This window comes from Augochlora pura, chromosome 3 (assembly GCF_028453695.1).
Source record: "Augochlora pura isolate Apur16 chromosome 3, APUR_v2.2.1, whole genome shotgun sequence".
Lineage (NCBI taxonomy): Eukaryota > Metazoa > Arthropoda > Insecta > Hymenoptera > Halictidae > Augochlora > Augochlora pura.
The window spans coordinates 2,273,421-2,293,403 of record NC_135774.1 but is presented as its reverse complement, the minus strand read 5'-3'; the positions used below and the strand labels follow the sequence as shown (position 1 = coordinate 2,293,403).

The 19,983-nt window shown below is 46.4% G+C and overlaps 1 protein-coding gene across 1 annotated transcript in view; it reads left to right on the top strand.

Annotated features, from left to right (window-relative positions):
• The window catches only part of 5-ht1 (serotonin receptor), a 57,859-nt gene that overhangs the window by 9,956 nt on the left and 27,920 nt on the right, over positions 1 to 19,983 (top strand). The window contains exon 2 of the mRNA XM_078197029.1: positions 10,215 to 10,348. Within this exon, the coding sequence (XP_078053155.1) occupies positions 10,215 to 10,348 (134 nt within the window). The remainder of the gene's footprint in view (positions 1 to 10,214; positions 10,349 to 19,983) is intronic.

The following is a 19,983-nucleotide window of genomic DNA, read 5'->3' as shown; positions in this document are numbered from 1 at the left end:
CAAAATAATAAAATAATAATAATATTAACAAAACGCGGCGTCGCAGCGTAGACTAACACAGACTTTACGGCAAGTAGAAGCAGTCGACGATGGCCAGACACGCTAGCGAGGTTTGAATAAATAATATTGATGCACGACGTCGTTGTTTCAAACTCCTATTGTTCCCTGTCACGATCCAGATTTAGGGGAAACGCTATTTGTATTCACGGCGAGCAGAAATGCACGGCAATGATCGGACCGGCGAACTACAACCATGTCAATGGTTTGGCCCCATGAACGGTCGGCTCTTTCGATTTCGCATTGCTTTCGCGGTATTATTCAAATTCCGCGTAGAACGTTTATATTCCAAGCAAGTAGAAAGAGCCGACCATTTCCGGGGCAGTGTAGCAGCTAGATTTTCAAATAAATGATATTATTGATGCACGATACGGTTGCATCGAATCTGTATTATTCTCTGTCACGTTTCAGATTTGCTGTTTATGCTCTGCTGCAAGTAGAAACGCTTTGCAATTGTCAGACAAGGGTACTGAAACTGTGATAAGCGCTTGTACTATTATATAATAATGCGTCGTGACAAAGTTTCCAAGAAAGATATATTAAATACGGATATTATTCATTTCCTCTAAATCAAATTGAATTCTTAACCTCTTGCACTATAATAAAAAATTCCATGTGAGTTCTGCTTTATATAAATATTAGTAATTTCTTCTAAATCGAAATCAAATTGAATTTTTTTTAAATATTAAGGACAAGTGCTAATCAACGCAACAAGAAAGGAGTCATAGTGCAAGGGGTTAACATAGTCTACAAACGGAACTAAATAAAGACAATAGAGGAAACAAAAACGATCTGACCCGATTAAAGAAAATATTAAAAATAAATAAATAAATACTAATCAACGCAGCGTGAAAGGAGTCGTAGTGCAAGGGTTTTACTGTTCCCAAGCACATAAATAGGGCTCGTTGGTTTTAGTATAGCTTCGGTACAGTGTCCAAATTCATGTAGAACATATTTATGATCCAAACAAGTAGACAGAGTCGACAATGGTCGGACACGCCGTCCAGACTCCATTCTTCGGCTTTCACGCTAGGAGAGAAGCACTTAGCTCGGCACACAGGGCGAAGTGTCCCGCATTTTCTTGCATTTTGGCAGAGTCTACGCGTCCGCGGGACAGTCTCTTCGAGCCATAAATTTCCTCGGCGGTGCACGCGGAGAGACGGTTTTCTCGAAGAGCGCCGCCGTCCGACGGAATCGAGACTTTTCGAATGATTTAAAGGCTCGCGGCGCGCCGCGATAAATCTCGGCGAAAATATGTCGCCGTAAGGAAGTGGAATTAGAGATGCATATATCAGAGACGGCGTTTCGATTCACCGGGCGGAGTGAGAAGTCCCCCGATTTTTACTGTTAACCCGGGCTTGCCAATCGGACGCCGTTCGCCCTGTTACTGCCCCGTCGCCGTAGCAGTCCTCTCCCTTGTCCTTCTCGTTTCTGTTCCCCGATCGTCCGGACGGCCACGCGCGATTTCTCAATCTCTTCCCCCCTCGGGTGCTTTACGATCGACCGGGAAGGGAAATCTTCCCCCCGTTGCTGATCCAGGCTGGATTTTATTTTACGCATACAACCGTGCCCCGACGAAATCGCAATAAAACGCCGGAAAAACAAGGAACGGCTTCTGAGTGGGTCCCCTAGCCGTTGCCGAAGCGTGGCATTGCATTCTCTTTTCTTATCAAGGCTGCGACCGTTCAAAGTGACGCACAGTTGTCCGGGACAGAGGGTTCGATTATAAATTATTATAACTTTTGAACGATTACTGTTATTGCAATGAAATTTTCACTAAAATAATCTTAAAACATTATATCTATTAACATATTTATTACTGACTAGAAATACGTTACACAATAATAATGACACCTCGAAAAAGATGAGCAATTCCATCAGACAAAATATTCTCCTCTCGAAACGCTCAAACTTAAATAGTAATTTAAATAGTTCATAGCAAATAAAAAATATTGCATAAATATACAGAACTTCCTAAAGCAATGCAAATTGAATAGTCATCGAATAAAGTTGACTCTCTCGTTGAAAGTCACTGAATCGTTGAAGCCGGTCCGCCGTGCGGCGTCTCGGGCGCAGAAAGTGGAACAGGAATTTCCGAAAACATTACCATCTTCTTGACTTTTACATGCGTCAATTTCCATCCGGGCGGCGCCAACGCCGTAAGTGGCTGCTGCCATATGCACCATACCACCCATCATCTTTTTTTTCTTCTTCGCCGCGTTGCTGCAACGGGGCTGGTAGGACGCGGCAACAAACTCCGCGGCGTTCGTTGCTTGGCAGTTTAGAGCAGCGCGAGCTTAAAAGCTTAGACGGAGGCCTTGAAACTGGCTTGCAGTTTTCGCAAGTTCTTGAGAACACCGCCTCTGAGCTTCGACTGCCCGCGGCGCAGAGCTTACGAGCTCCGGAGGTCCTTCGGTGGGTCCTTCGGAGGGAGCTCTCGCGTGCTTTCTTAAAAATCATATTGCGTCCGTCCGAGAACCTCAAAGTGACCTCTCAGGTGTTCTAGGGCTGTGAGATCGAATTATAGATCGCCGTTGTCCTGGTGAATTTAGTTATCCTAGCTTGAAAATTCAAATTACTAGAGCTTACGATTTTGAGGATTATTTTGAGCGCAGTTTGCGACTTCGAGAGACACTCAAATGTGAATATGCTTACTCTGAAATAGCACAAAGACGCCTCCAGACAATAAGAAAATAACACGGTCAATATTGCAAGAAATTTCGATCGACTTTGAAAAAATCCATGGCTTATACAGAATTTTTTACAGAGACGGCACTTATGCCATTCGAAAGTGAGTACTTTCCTGCGTAGAATGAGCACTCGTTCGTTGTCCTACGATTTTTTTTTGCCGAAGTTATTTGAGTTGAAAGTACGCGCCCCTTAGGGGCATAATTATAGTAAGAAATTTTGGACGACTTTGAAAAATTCCATGGCTCATACAGAATTTTTTACAGAGACGACACTTATGTCATTCGAAAGGGTGTACTTTTCCCTGTAAAACGAGTGCTTGTTGATTGTCCTACGATTTTTTTTGACGGAGTTATTTGATTTGAAAGTAAGCCCCTCCAGCGACACAATTATATAGCACAGTGGGTATTTCAAGAAATCTCGATCGACTTTGAAAAATTCCACAGTGAAGACAGAATTTTTTACACAGACGGGACTTATGCCATTCGAAAGCGGATACATTCCTCTTTAAAATAAGCGTAGATCGATTGTCCTACGATTTTTTTCCGCCGACTTATTCTAGCCTGAAGTCGAAGTCCCCCGACCAATTCTATTGCTTTTAAAACGATCATATTCTTTGAACTATAAAATTCATGCGCTTCTTATTATCGCGGCAAATTCTTCGCGAGATCATTCCACGAGCACAATCGCGCCTATAAAATATTCCCTCGGAAAAACAGCTCTCCGAAACTCGAAAATGAATTCGCATTTCTGCCGGCGCGGCCGCCATCTGCGCGGCGATTATTGCTGCCGGCTCGCAGCAACATCCGCGGGATATTTTCCTGCATGAATAATTCATTCGCCCGCGGACCAGCTCGTATCGGAGGGCCGGAATTATTTCAGGGTGTTTATTAAATCGCTGCGCTTGCAAAATAATCCGCTCATCCGACGGATACAACGACGCAGTCCGACGGAATCGCGGGAACGGTTTGCCGTCGCGGTCTGTTCCGCCGCCAGAAACGGCGGATTTTACTCGAACCGTGACACAAAGGTCGCAAGCTCGATCCGAAGGTCGCCGCGATGATCGCAAGCCGGACCCCTAAAGTCATCGGAGGGTAGTAAACTCGACCTCCGCGTAACGAGAAGCGACATGATTGCTTCCGATACGTTCTGAAGGTTACAAGGTGGACCGGAGAGCTTTCGAGGGTTCGCAAGCTCGGTCCGAAGGTCTTTTGATGGCTGTAAGTTAAAGCTTGTTACCGGCGGAAGGTCGTAAACTCGATCACTGCGTATTTAGACGTCAAAGAATCGACCCCCGAGGTACCTGGTGGACGGCGACTGGAGTTTTAAGGTTGCGAAATGTCGCGAACCAGACCCCAATGAACTCCGGCGATCTCTGACTCGTTTCAAGAGCCTTTCAACAGAGTTCGCCAGATTCACGGGCCAATAAGCGCTGGCCGTTTTAAAGACGTCCGTTTTACATCTTTTTTAGGCCTCCCCGTCTTACGCGGTACAATGAACGTCCTCAAGACGTCTTATTTCAGTTTGGGACGTCTTTAAAAAAACTTATAATTTAAAATGTATAATGCCTTGGATATTGCCCAATATGATCCCTTCTCAAACAATAGAAGTGGTCAGCGGACTTCGAATTCAGGCTTCGATAAATCAGCGGAAAAAAATCGTAGGACAATCAATCTACGCTTATTTTAAAGAGGAAAGTATCCGCTTTCGAATGGCATAAGTCCCGTCTGTGTAAAAAATTCTGTCTACACTGTGGTATTTATCAAAGTCGATCGAGATTTCTTGAAATTCTCACTGTCCTATATAATTGTATCGCTGGAGGGGCTTACTTTCAAATCGAATAACTCCGGTAAAAAAAATCGTAGGACAATCAACAAGCACTCATTTTACAGGGAAAAGTACACCCTTTCGAATGGCATAAGTGCCGTCTGTGTAAAAAATTCTGTATGAGCCATGGATTTTTTCAAAGTCGATCAAAATTTCTTAGTATAATTATGTCGCTAAGGGGCGTTTACTTTCAACTCAAATAACTCCGGCAAAAAAAATCGTAGGACAACGAACGAGCACTCATTTTATACAGGAAAGTACTTACTTTAAAATGGTCTAAGCGACGTCTGTCTAAAAAATTTTTCTACTCCATGGGGAATTTTCAAAATTGAACGAAATTTTAAAAAATGTTCAACCTAGTTTCTCTCGTATAAAACTGTCCATAATCTATTATTGAAAACACAATTAAAAACCTGATAAAGCATCTAAAACTAGAGATTCCACACTTTCGAATCGCCTTTCCAAAATACTAATACGATATTCCGAGCAGACGCTACGATCGCTCAAAATCGACCCTACCCGCAAGCTTCGCGTTCGCGTCCCTATTCAATCTCTTCCACCGCCGAAAGCGCGGGGAGAGCTTTAGTATCAAGCAGACGTGAAAAACGTTGCTTTCGTCTACCTGTTACACGTCGGAGGATCCCTAAGCCGTGCCGGACTGCAGGCTAGCGGTTATGGAAACGAAGCTGATGGGTAAAAAAAAACGAGGGTGCCGATCGTAAACAGGAATGAAAACGAACGGGGCGCGTCGCTCGTATAAATATTATTCGGTCGCCGGAGGGCCCGGAAGCCGCGGCCGCCTCGTTAAACCCCGCGATTTTAAATGGAGTAGAGAACCGTTTTGCCGCGAGCGTGACGCTTGTTACGGGCACCCCCGTTAATTTCAGCATTGATTTAAACCGTCCGGTGGTTTAACGGTGCGGGCGGCCGGCCTGCCGAGGCGGCGCGACGTGACGGTGCATCGTACGTCGTTCAAATTAAAAACGAAGAGACCAACAGATGATCGGAGGGGCAGGGCGGGGGGTGGGTGGGTTTCCGCGGCACTTAAGTGCCATTAACCGGGCGCGCGCGCGCGTTTCGCGCCATAATAAATTTCCAATTGAAATTCGTAGTCGATCCGGCGATGGGGCCGGCGAGCCTTCGATAGGATAAAGTGACCCCGACGTCCCTCATACGAATTCTCGATCCGCGATGGAAATATTTGATTGCATTTCATCGGGAATAAACGTCCCGGCTTGTTTGTTCTGCGCTCGAATCGTTAATTGCTGGCCGGGGCGCGCCGCCCGGCCCGCAGCGAGCCGCCGCGTTTTCACGTCCGATGACAATTGACACCGCTCGCTGTTGTGAATTAATTTTTGTCACCCGACCGGCGAAAATACCCGTTCAGTCTGCCGGCCGATTTTTTCATAAACCAGCGAGGTGTCTAGCCGCTCCGCAAAAGCAATTCGATGAGCTATTTCGGCGGCACGTACCGGAACAACGAATTATGAATAAACGCAGCCTTTCGATCGGTTCGCCTGCGTTCGTAAACGCGTGTATTCTTTTGTCCACATCGTTGCATTGCTGCGGAGCAATCAGATATATAATCTACGATATTTGTAATATAACTTACGCCTGGATTAAAGAATTTATTCAGTAGATCACAGTGGAAAAAGGTATCGGTAATTTCGACAATTTTAATGAATAAAGGCGTCGATAGACCGCGGTGATAAATTAATTACCTCGTTAACGTGAGTCCAAAGAATGGTTACATCAATGGTTTCGAACAGTTTGTCGACAAAGCTGACGAGTCGAGTGCATCGGCGATCGCATTCGGATGTCAGTCACCTCCGCCGTATCCAAATAAGCCGAATACACGATTGCCAAAACGTTTACAAAGCCGCCAAAGCAACGTCATCGTCGAGGACTAATTAGCAGAGGTTTCGTCGTCCAATGGACCGCACCTGGGCCGGACGAAAGCGTGCGGTATCTTTACCGTGGACAAACCTAGTGTCACTGCCGGTCTCATCGATACAGGGTGTCCGAAAAGTCAATCGTAATCTGGAAATGACAGGTTCCTGACATCATTCGAAGCAACTTTTTCCTTTGCAAAAATGTTCTACTTGGCATGGTTAAAGAGTTATTAGGATAAAACGTGGACCAATTAGACGACGAGGGCGGAGCTAAGATGAGAAGGGCGTGGCGTTAAATGTTTTTCATTGATAAATCGTAAACGAAGCTACAGATTGAATTTGCGCTGAGGAAAAAGTTATTTCAAATCATCTCAGGAACCCTTTGATTCGCAATTAAGAGTTATTTTTAGGACACCCAGTGTATTGTAATTCTGATCAATCGCGCTGCAAACTGCGAAACAGGATTACTTTATGCACGAGTTGATTCATTACCATGGTCGATTGGAAAATGAAATCTCCCTTTATTCCGGCTTGTATAGAATTCATCGATTGTGCTTTCGACCCTTCAAATTCTTTATTTCCGCGCGATTGAAATATCAATCTTTCAGGTTCGTTTGTTTAACCGATCGAGGAAGTCACCGTTGTATCGCTGTTATTAATGCTATTTCATGATGCTTCTTCGTAACTAAAAAGCAGATATAAGATTTCCTTTGTTCCAAGTAATAGTAAAATGAAATAAGAAGTATGTCAGTCATTGTACAGTGAAGCAGTTCTTCCAACGTTTACAGAAAAATTGAAGTCATTTAGAGTAGTGTTAAATAAGTTGCACTCATTCTGAAAGGTACTTACTTTCAACTCGAATAACTCCGGCAAAAAAGATCGTAGGACAACGAACGAGCACTCATTTTACACAGGAAAGTACTCACTTTAACATGGCCTAAGCGTCGTTTGCCTGAAAAATTTTGTAGTTAAAATGTATGATCCTTTCTGAAGCAATAGCAGTGGTCGGGGACTTCGCCTTTAGGCTTGAATAAGTCGGCGGAAAAAAATCGTAGGACAACCACTGACCACTCATTTTACAGGGAAAAGTACACCCTTTCGAATGACATAAGTGCCGTCTGTGTAAAAAATTCTGTGTGAGCCATGGAATTTTTCAAAGTCGTCCAAAATTTCTTACTATAATTATGCCCCTAAGGGGCGCGTACTTTCAACCCAAATAACTTCGACAAAAAAAATCGTAGGACAACCAAAGAGTACTCATTTTACACAGGAAAGTACTCACTTTCGAATGGCATAAGTGCCGTCTCTGTAAAAAATTCTGTGTGAGCCATGGAATTCTCCAAAGTCGATCGAGATTTCTTGAAATACTCACTGTCCTATATAATTGTGCCGCTGGGGGGCCTTACTTTCAAATCAAATAACTCCGGTAAAAAAAATCGTAGGACAATCAACAAGCACTCGTTTTACAGAGAAAAGTACACCCTTTCGAATGGCATAAGTGCCGTCTCTGTAAAAAATTCTGTGTGAGCCATGGAATTTTCCAAAGTCGATCGAGATTTCTTGAAATACTCACTGTATCAGATTCCTTTCCTAGCTCCTTTGCACCGTCAAGAATTGGAACAGAAAAATTTCCGTACCCACAGTCACGACCTCCGCGATGACTTATGAACAACAAATTCTCATATTCAAAGTGTGAATCACAGGGAGTCCGACGAAGGTCGAAAGAGCGGCCAAAACTTCGGCGAACGGGGTTGGAAATTACGACGAAGGAGGCATTAGGCTCGCTTAAAAATTCGCAGAGTTCGAGGGCCGGGGCGCGGAGCATCCCGCCCCTGGCAGGCAGCGCGAGGAATTGTTAATTCGAGCGAGTTACGCGCGGCATCTCGCGAAAGTAGAACGGAACGGCCGGGTTTGTCCGCTTCGGGAATCCTCCCTAATCAGCTTATGAATTATTTACGCGGGCTTCGAGGACCGCGCTTAGCTAACTGGATTTCTGATTAAAGCGGCCTAGCGCGAGCGAACCGGCAACGGACCTCCGCAGGAGCAGCGAAGTCGAGCGACACCGGCGCGACATCGATATCGACCTGGTCGATCGCCACGTTCGACTCGTTTCGAGTCGCCGGTGCAGGACACGATCCATCGTCGCGTTCGGATTTTTGCGGGCCGCTCGCGAGCGCGGCGACGATATGACAGCGAATTAATAAAATGAGAATAACGCGGGAGGCCGGCAGCGCGCGTTAATGGTTTTAATGGTCTGTTTTTGTTAATGGTTGTTAGCTTTTAAATGGAGACGAAATGTTCGCGCCGGGCGTCGGCTGACGGATATTAACACTCATATTGCGCCCGCGTAATGACTATCCGCTCGCTGCCGGCTGCCTCCCCCCTCATCCCGAACAAAAACAAATTCGAGGAACGTTTTAATTCGCGGCCGGCGTATCGCTGTATCTGAAAAACAGTTGCCCGACATTCATTTAAAAGCTTGTATCGCGCCCTTGTTCCCGCGAAATTTACGGGCGGCCATTTTTCCGCCCGGAGATGACCGCGCGACGGTGTAGTTTTGGCAGCGAACCTGCTTCCACTGCCAGCGCGTTCTTGTTGTTGTTGTTTTTTTTTAATTTTTTTTTTAGCAGAAATGGTCAGCCGTTCCGCGAGAGAAAGAATTTATCGCGAACCCTTTTGCAGAGCTTAATCATAATTCAACCCCGGGGGTTAGTTTTGCCGGCGAACCTCGCTCGGCTACTTTCGACTCGTTCGAGACGAACGACGCGGAGGGGTGACCGGGGACTAGAAATTCTAATTTACGTAACGTTGTTTCGGAGACTGTAAATTGAATAACCTGCGAGCCATCGCGTTCAATTCGCCGCGACGTTATTCTACCGACGACTAAACTTAAATGTCTGAAAGAAATTCTAGTCCACGAGACGTAGTCGAAGAGAAAATAAATTTGATTAATTTGCAAGCCTTCACTTGATTTCTCAACGCGTCTGGCCATCACTGATCGCTTCCACTGATTTAACCCTCTTAGTACCGAACGACGATATATCGTCGTTGGCTATTATTGACAAGATAGTTTTCTTAATATTTTTATTAAACAACAATTTCATTCCCTATTTCTTCTCCCTTTTTGAACTTGTTATTTATCAGGCTTTTCAAAATTCTTGCAATTTCGTTCCAAAACTTTATCAAACTTCATCAAACGAGTTTTAAACATTTCGCTCAGATACAGACTTATTTGGCCGGTACTAAGAGGGTTAATAAAGCATATTCTTTTCACCTTGTCGAATGTCTGACCATCGCCAGTTTTTTCTACTGAATCCACAAAGCACCTAATCACAAGAAAGAAATATTAATTTATATAAAATCCTCCGGGACAAATTAAAGTCGACAATCTACCAAGTCATTCAGTGAAATCCCAAATGTCTGACCCGTGGTTTTCTGTTTCTACTGCGACGATAAAACCCGCGTTAAAGGAGCAATCCCGCCATAACGAAAAACTAGTTGTAACGTAAATTTATTTAGCGGCTGAACAGAGTGAATACAGAACGTCTGATCGCTGCCAGCCGTATCCACTTATCTACGAAAGTTGGCCGAAGTTCCCGGGAAGATGAACGACGTCCAGGGACGGCTATCAGCCCCCGGCCGCCCTTTGAAATTAAGACCGCGATACGCCGGGGAGGGTTAAATGTGATTGATGACGTCAGCATTGTGTCGCCGGCCGGGCAGTGATCCTAAATAAATTTCTGTTCGCAGGGAACCTGTTCGTGATAGCGGCGATCCTGCTCGAGCGGAATCTGCAGTCGGTGGCGAATTATTTGATCGTCAGCTTGGCGGTCGCCGATCTGATGGTCGCCTGCCTCGTCATGCCGTTCGGAGCCGTTTATGAGGTACGTAGACTGACGGCTGTATTAAGCGACGGGCGCGTCGTTACGGCCGCGCGCAATCTATTTTGAATCTCTCCTCCCCCCCCCCTCTCTCCCATCGGGCAACAAAAGAAGCTCCCTCGGCAAAAATGACTTTTGTGGAAAATATTTTCCGACCACGGAGCGCGGCTGAATGGAACGACGACGAAAACGCGGAAAATCGTTTAAAATGCTCGCAGCATTTCAAATAAAAAAAAAATGATTAAACTTCTTCGAAAGCGTTCACCTAATTTTAGCATTTAAAAATGAACGTTGGTCGTCTCGACGGTTCGCGACGGGGGGGTGGTTCTGACGTTAATCCGACGAGCAAGCTCGGCCAATTATGCTGTGCAAACCCGATCGGATAAACAGAGGCAGGTGCGCGACAGATACCGCCGTCCGATAACGATCGAATCAGTGACAGATGTTTCTGAGAAGTCTAAAATGCAGAGAGCATAATTGGGCCGCCGCATCTCGTGACCCACGTTTGCGCTGCGGATCCGATTGATTCCACAGAGGGGTGGGGGACGAGGGGCGAGGGGCCGCGTCCCTCTGTTTATATAGCCGTTATGTTCATTAATGCCGACCAACATGCCGGTCAGTTACAGGGGCTCGAATCCCTGAGCACAAACGAAACGTATCCGCTCGAGGCCGGGCACTCCCGCCCCTAGGATTCGAGGATTTACCAGCTCCGAGAATTAAACCTCTCGCGACTTAACCGGCGGAAAGTTTGCCGAGCTATAGGAACCCTCGTTTCACACGTTCCTCTTTCCTCAACTACGAAACATTTTCGATCACCTGTTGCCAGAAAGTATCGTTAACTATTAGAGTATATTTCCTACCATCGTAGTATATTTAACAACTAAGAATTAAATAAACTAACAGTTAAAAATATCTTAACTCAGTCGAAGCCAATAAAAATGGAAATCCAAAATATTTATTCAGACTTATAGTGTTTCCATTTTATAAAACCTGCTGCACTTTGTACATTAGGAAATTGAATTTTGCGACTCGTGCAACAGTTAACAGCTCCTGACAATTTTTTGAATATAAGTAAATTTGCTAGAAATTATTTTGAAACGTGGTAATTTTTAGCGGCGCCTTAGAGTCGCCACGCGACCGCAAAGGGTTAATAGAATATCCATCGTATAATATCAAAAATAAAAATAAAAATGCTATCAAAAAATAATTGAACAAGTTATACCATATCCAGAAGAAAGCAAATTGTTTAGCGAATGTATCCTTATAGAAGATTGTAACGATGATGTAATAATTTAACGCGAAGACGATCGTATACATTGCATCAGTTAAGCGAAAGCGACATTAAATATACGAAGAAAGATAGAACGAAGAAATATTGTTGTAACGCGTGCAGCTCCCGGGGAAACATATTTCTTTCGTATAAATTTATTCGGTGTCCGACCCGCCGCCGGTCTCCTCTACTGATCCAATAAAGCGTTTAAAAGCGAGAAAGAAATTTCAGTTCCGAGCAAAGTAAATTTGACAAAGCCGCGGAGACGATTGCCGAGTGTCTGTTTCCCGTGGCTCGCTGTTTCAACTTCTGCAATAAAGCCGGCAGATTAAAGAAGGAATCTCGTTACGGCGGAACCTTGTTTTCGGTATAAAAGAATTGCAAATTTATCGGACGGTTGAACAAGTATGTATATTCCCCGCTGTTTCCACTCGCCGCGTGAAGTCAACGTTTCCCAGCCTCTGCTGGGAAACGTTTCCCGTTCGCGCTTCAGTTTTCCGCGAGTAATTTATTAGGGGAATTGCATTAATGAGGGAGGGGGAGGGGGATTGGTGGAAAAGGGGCGAAGCGACGATGTTTCCATCGGCATTAACTATCGATGACACTTCGCTCTCGCTACCCGGAGAGCGGCGTTCCCGCTTTAATGTATTCCGGGGGGATCCACGGAGTCTTCGGAGACACCGCGGATGTCCCCGGGCCTCCCAGCGACGATGTATAATTAAACGGACCCGCGGCACGTAAGAAGCTCGTTACAACGTTGTTCTTTGGGAATTAATTGCCGTTCGGAAGTTTCGTAAGGCGATTAACCAGGCATCGGGAACGTGGAGTCGCCCGTGCGCGACGCGGGTTCAACGTCGAATATTTCTCGCTCCTCTTTCGACGCCGTACGCCCCCTCCTCCCGTTGTTCGACGCTCGCGTGACACCCACGGCAGGTTGTTAGGAAGACAAAGTTCCCGCCGTAAGTCCTCGCGAAAGTACAACTTGCGGCCTGTTACAGGGAGGGCGGGGCGGGGGGGTTTGATCGAATTCGCTAAAGTGATCAGCAAGATTGCTTCAATCTTCCCGGCGACCTGATATTTCAGACACGAAAAACACCGCCGCGCATGATCCTCGCAATAACTCTCAAATTCCCTTCGATTTTACCTCCGATAATATTACGCTTTTTCTGCGGGGCTCGCTCGTCGAGTCTCCGAAGCTCTTCTCGTTCGGATAGCGGAGCTACGATCCGCGAAAAGCGTTCGATTTTAGTATTCGTTTAATTGCTTTTTAAAAATGGACCTAGTGATATTTTATATATTTTTATTTCTGATGTAAAGAGTCATTTTACCTCTCATGAAATATACGTCGATTTTCAGAAAAGAATTCTTAATTTATTAGAGGTAATAATTCGCAATATAACTTGCTATTTCTTTACTTTTATTTCTATAAGTGAAATAATTAATTAATTAGAATTTTATTTCTATAAGCGAAATAATTAATTGATTAGAATTTTCACACCTTCAGTTTTAATTTTGAACGAGGCCATTTGAACCTACTCGGTAGATTTCCTCTTGGCAACCGCAATTATGTAATTGCAGCCCTGTCTTTATTGTCATTGATTTTTAAATTAAATTTTAAAGTGCTACTAACTACTGCTATTAGTACTAATTACAACTAGCTTTAAAGAAAGAAGACATTGAAAAACAATTTGGTCACCGAGCATTTGCAGAAAAGCCGGAAGAGGATTTTCTCGTAAACGCGGCAGAATTTTCAGCCCGTAGATTGCCATTAAAAAGTTCCGCGTAGCTTGCGAGGGGTCGGGCCCGTTATCAGCCGCGACTTCATTTAACCTTAACAAGCGGGTAGCCCGGATAAATGAAATATTAATCGAATTTAACCGTCGACTGGACTGTACCGTGACTGGTCGCGGCCGCACGCAACTACGAACCGCCTAACTACATAAAGCGCGTCGACGCGGTCGCTGAAAGATTCAAGGCGGTCCTCCGTTACCTGGAAAAAATTGCCGATCGATTCCCATTGAAGTATCCGCCCGACTCCGACGGAGTCGCTCGACGAACGAATATAATATCCGCTTTAAAACGCCGCCAACGAACGGAGAATCTATTTCGCCGGAGATTTTCTGTTTGCGGCAACAAAACGGCGACGGCGGCGGGCGCGCGAATTCCGCGGAGAAATGAACGCGCGTGTATCATTATTCAGGGGGTTCGGGATATTTCGCAGCTGGCGCGAGACGAATATCAAAAACCGTGTGTCTGCGTGCCGGAGCTGTTGGCTGACGGGGGCCGGCAAAAATATGTACGCGTATATATTTATATATGTGTATATACGTATATATATATAGGTGGGACGCCCGGTCCTCGAAAAATCTCTGACGTAAATCGAGGATTATAATCCCGTCGCTCCGCTGTTGCCGGTATATTTCCAAGAGAATAGAATAATACCTCGCTCTGATTCCAATGAATTCGCGGCGCATAGCCCCCCACCCCCCGTCTGTTTTCTTTTCTTTTCTTTTTCGAAACTTCGCCGCGGCCTGGGGGCATCCCTATTCGAAGGCTCCCTCTTCGAGGGAGCGAGAAAACGAGATAGACAGCGAAAGAGAAAGAGACAGCGAACGAACGAGAGAGAAAGAGACAGCCAACGAAACGGAGCGAGTGAGGAAGGGAGAGATAGGTATCCGTGTCACGTCGCTGTGTTTGTGCGAGGCTCGTTCCCCGCAACGAGGCCCTTGTGTGTGCGTGAGAACGCGTGCAGCCCCGCGATGCCGGCTTTACATTGTGGTTTCATTACGTTTACTAAAAACAGAGACAGGCAAATAGTCAGGGATATAAGCGGGCTCGCGCCCAGGAATGCGAGAAGAATTTCAGGGGACGGGAGCGTGGTCGAAGGAGAGGGTTGAATAACAAGTTTAGGCGGTTTCGTTGGATATTCGGATCGACGCTAGCTGAAACCGGGAACCCCTATTTCTTTGGACACCATCGGCCGATAATTATTGTCGCAATTTTGGGCCGTAGCTTTGTTAAGTCTTTAATAAACGGTCACAACATAAGGGAACACGATGAAGAAAATTTTATTCTTTATTATTTATTTATATTTTATTATTTATTGAAAAATCAGAATTTCTTGAAGGCAGACATCTATGAATTAAACTCGCGTTGGGAAAAGTGTACTGAAACAAATGGGGCACATTTTGATTAAATGTAAGCTTTTGAAAAAAGATATGCAGTTTTATATACTTGCTTAAAAATCCGACATTTCATATGCACCAACCTAATACATATATTGTAGTCGTATGGGTATTAAATGTAGTGTATTAACAGCCGATGATATCCAAGAAAATAAGTACTTCGGTTTACTCCGCATGGCAAAGGCGCCGTCCGAATATTTTTCAAGCGCGCACGCGCGAGCTTGTTACGGGCTCATTACTTTTTCACGGATTCGTTACGTTGGCCCGCGACGAGCCGTTTAATATTCCATGGGGCGTCTTCCGCTCGCCTCCCCGGGGCGACGAGCATCCGCCGCGATAATTGCGCGCCTCCGCGTTACACGGCGGTTCGCGCGATCGCGTCTCGATCGCGCGATAATTAATTCCCCATGGTCGACGGATCCGAAGTTCGACGGGTCAGACCGCGTCACTATTTATCGTCCGCCGGCCGGAAGACATATCGGAGGAATTCCGAGGCGTGTAATCCGCCGTAGCGAAGCCACTCGATCTCAATCTTCGTGCAATCTCTCATTCCGTAATACGCCTGACGGACGGCTCGCCGAGGCGGACGGGCCGCGGTGCGCGCGCGCGCGCAACAAGCTGCTTCTCATTAGGCAAAGAAGCTCGTTGCGTTATTGTCTTGGCGTTTACGGCCGGCCTCCCTCCCCCCTCCCCCTCTCGGCAGTATACTCCCGATGATTTACACGCGACTACCGTGACTGTTACCGCCGGCCCCGCAGTTAAAGACGCTTCGAGCCCCATCGACGGCCGCCGGAATTCACGGTCCTCGGCGTCGTTCGACGGCAACGAGAAGATGCCTCCCCGTATCCGGATTCGGGCCGGGTTTACGGCCCGAAATGTCGGCGCCGTCCGACCAATTCGCCCGGAAAACTGTTTCAATTTCGAGGAGCGTCGGAAACTTTATTATCGTCCATACGGTCGAGAATCATGAGCAATCCCGTGCTTCTCGACTGACTCCGGCGATTCAAATCGGAGCACGAATGAACGCGCGTGAACGAGGGGGAGTTGCTCGAAAATGAGACGGGCTCTGATAGCTCGTTTCGCTCTTGAGAATATTCGGTTCGAAGATTCTGATGGTGAAAGAAGTGGAAACTGTGTGTCATAGTTGGACGTTTTACGTGTATTGCGTAAATCTTGATGGATACGTAGTCTGACCAAGGCCTGAGATACTTCACTTTATAGAAATATAATACGTACAAGAGTCTCTGCTATCCGTCAGCGATTTATAATTTAATTAAAGTAGATCTCCGTCTGACCAACGGTTGATATATACCACTCGTCGCCTGCGTCCGAGCTTCCTGCATACTTCAGTAATTCGTCATAAAATAATCACGCGAAACGGGTGTCGAACTAGCAGCGACAAGACCTGAATTTCGTGTATACTACGTCTGACCGAGGCTGGTCGATACTATTTAAACTAAACCTTGGCTGCGCGCCTCCGAGTTGGCGGCAATTCGATCGAGTTGCACGAAATAGATACGACCACTTTCAACATCTGAACTCTGCCGGTTCGGTCCGGCCGCGCCTTGGAAGACGCCGATTAAAGTCGAAACTACGTTCGGCCGAGTTGCCGGCGTCTTCCAGCAATTTACGAGGAACTTAGCATACGACGAGGCGAGACCGAGCGTCGACAGTCGTCGACAGCGTTTACGATCCGAAGAATGAGCGGTCCGCGCCTGGTCAGGCCAGGCCGGGCGGTTTAACGATCCCCGGCGAGGCTCTCGCCGCTTTCTAACGAGAAATTTCGTTTCCACCGGTAAATTGGTCTCACTCGAAGACCCCCGCGGATCCCTTGCAAACTTCGAAAGCTGCTCCGTGGAGGGGAAGAGAAAAAAAACACACTCCTCGGCAGTTTCCTTAATTGCACGTTAAACGAGGAGCACCCTCGACCGCTCCGAAAGATCCGCGCGCATTAAGCCGACGGTAGCGCGAGCGAGCTCGGTTCGGGACAGAAGAGGCGGGCATTCACGTTTCTCGAGGGCTTTGACAGCCCAGGAGGCGCTGGCGAACCGCGCGCGGTCCCCGAACACCTCCGAACAATGTCCCGTCTCGCCGGGATCTTCTAATTAGAACAAAGTGGACGGTTTAGTCTCTCGGCCAGCCGGGCGACTTAAACTTTCGCGTTCGGTCTTCGTTTCTTCGATCGTTTGTCTCCGTTGCCGCGGCCCGGTGTCGCATCTCGTGTTCCACGTTCACTCGAGAAAACCACCTTCGAAATCGAGCCGGTCCCCGAGAACAATTACCCGGGCCGTCCGTCTGGCCGTGGAATTTCGAGCACGGAGCTGCGACGATTTATCGTAGAGCGCTGTTTTCGGGTTCGTTTCAATTAGTCCGCTTTTAAAATCGTCGGGTTTTATCGGCGTTGCGCGCCGTAATCGGGCAACGTTTCCGCTAACATTTATCCGGCTAATGGATAACTTTGCCATTTAATCGACCGAAACGTCAGTTTTTAAGCGCGCCGGGTAAAAGCCGCGCCGTTGCGAAGATAACGCTGCTTTCAGAGCCTACTCATTAAATGCCAGTATCTCCTCGGAGCGATGTTTTATTAACCACTGTTTTATTAGAGAAACTCTCGGCTCGCGTTCCTTTTTATTACAGGGCTGTGCTGGAGTACCTTTGGGATGTTCAACGAGAATATCTGTCGGACGATCGCCCGTTAAAACAGAATATCTGTCAAAGAGAATACGTATCTTTTATTATTTTCTTTTTTCTTGTAATGTACAAGGATCGACAATTTCAATGAACGAACATAGCGAACAGAGTAGCATTTATTTAAAAATACTTCCTTATTTTAGAGAAGTCTGTATATTCTTCCACGCAAATGCTAGAACAGAGATGATACTAGACAGGAGAGAGGATGCAATTGTTTTTTTATTATTCGGTCGAGTATCCCGAGACACGTTAGGCTATTCGGGCTAAGCAATCGAGTCAGGAATGATATCGAGCCCTTCCACCTGGTGTTCTCGGCTTCACCTACGCCAACGCCTCGGGCAGGAGAGCAACGGTATCGCCTAGGGTGCAGCTTCAATTCCCCGTTTAAAACACATGGCGTGGAAAGCCGCCCTTTCTTCCTCCCCCTCTCCCTCCTCTTCTCTCTCTCTCTCTCTCTCTCTCTCGGCGGAGAGAGAGCCAGTACCGTAGGTACGTCGCGGAGTCATTCGAGCTTCGCTCGACGGTAATGTAATTGGAAAGCTTCGTCGGCCGCGCGGGATGGCCGCCGCGCGGCGGTTGCCAGCTCGTTTTTCCCAGCAACAATGCGAGCCGCGACCAGGAATTCGCGGACACCGAATTCCTCGCGCGTTGCCGACCAATACCACGGAAACGCCGCGCTCGTTTTATTGTTACTCCACTTAGACGCCAGGTGTACGCGTTACAGGCTGCCGGCGGGAAACCGCGCCACACCTACGGAATTCCGTATTACGTTCCCCCGAACGAAACAAATATTTCGAGAATTCTTTTGCGCCCTTGCCGGCACCCCGTGCGAAGGATTTTCTCGTATACTTTCGCTGCATGACAGTTCTCGTAGTAGAGAAGAGGGGGAATTTGGTTCGTACGTGTTAGAGACAGAGAAAATCGTGTACTGAAAATTAGAAAATTTTTTCATAAGATCGCAAGGATACTGTCGTAAAGTGCATTGTTTCAGCTTTGATTTGAAACCTCTAAACATGAAAAATTCCTATGGGAACATGTTTTTTAAATTGTTAAATAGAGAGAAAGCCGCTCTAAAATCTAGTCATTTCTTCTTGAATCGTCTATGGATAGTTATTAATTTTTCGGCACGATCTAGAAATTTCTCTCGAAATAAAAATTATACCATCTTAAAGAGCGTTCTTCGAGCTTTCAATTGCGCTATAAAAAGTTGTAAATCCCCCACTGGAATATATTTTAAAATCGCTCCGAATTTCCTCGTAAAATCCAATCGTTTTCTCTCCGAGCTATAGACACAGATTTATCAATTTCTCGACACGACCTCGTACCTTTTTTTAACACCAAGGTAATCTCACCTCAAAGCAGAGAATTTCAGCTTTCATTTGTGCCTCGAAACGTTAAAAAACACCAACGGGAACGCGTACTAAAATCGTTTAAAAATAAGCTTTCGCAACTCGGTTAGTTCTCTGCAAAACCAGAGATCAGAATTTATCAATTTTTCCGACAGCGTCCCTATAAAGATAAAGATTCGCTGGCCGGGTAGGTGGGACAGGAAAATGGAAAATTGTGGGATAAACAGTTCACTGAAAAGTCTTGGGCGCTCTGGCAACGGAACTTTCTGATTCAGATTAAAACTTTCGGGAAGCTGGTGTCGCTCGTATTTTCCAGCGGTATCTATTGCGAGAGTCTCGCGCAGATAACGGCCGGCTAAAACACTGTAAATTTCCCTTGAGATTTATAGAGCGTAAGGTGATCGATGAGAGAGGCAAAGCGAAAGAGAGAGAGAACGAGAGAGGGAGGAGAAAGGGAGAGAGAAATTGCAGCGTCGCTGGAGCTATTCGGGATTCATCGAGCGGCCCGTGTTTCGTCCTTCCGCCGCGTTATGATCGAAGATCAGAGGATCTCTTTATTCGGCGCGCCTCGGCTCGTCGGTCCGTCAAAAAGGAAAACAGGGTCAGTTTGTTCTGCGAAAGGAGGGGAGAAACACGTCCGACCGGTTCCGCGCGAACGTCATTCGCCGTTCGACTGCCACGGTGTTTAAACAATAAAAATAGAAAAGCAGCTGCCGGCCGGCGCCGAGAGGCGGTTCGGCTGAAACCGAGAGACTTTCACGGTTTATCATTCGCGTTCGATATTTAAACAACGCGCGGCTGTCGATATCGATGATTGATTCCAGGTCGGAAGAGTTGATTGGAAGCGTATCTTGCCGATCCTGTTGCCGCGATATATCAAAAGCCATCAGAAACAAGATGCACGGTACACATTGTAACTCTCGTACACCCCCGTTTTTAATCCGCCCGCCGACGCTGACAGTGTTTTCCCTTGCCGCTTCCACCGCGCTGTCCTAATGTTTGCCACCGGATATTTTGTTTCTGCAACCGGCTTATCGAATTCCATCGATGGCTTCACGGCGAGATGGCAAGTCTCGCCCCGGGGAGCCAGGCTCCTTTACTTCGATCTCGTGTAATTCGCGCTGAGAAGAATAACTATGGCGA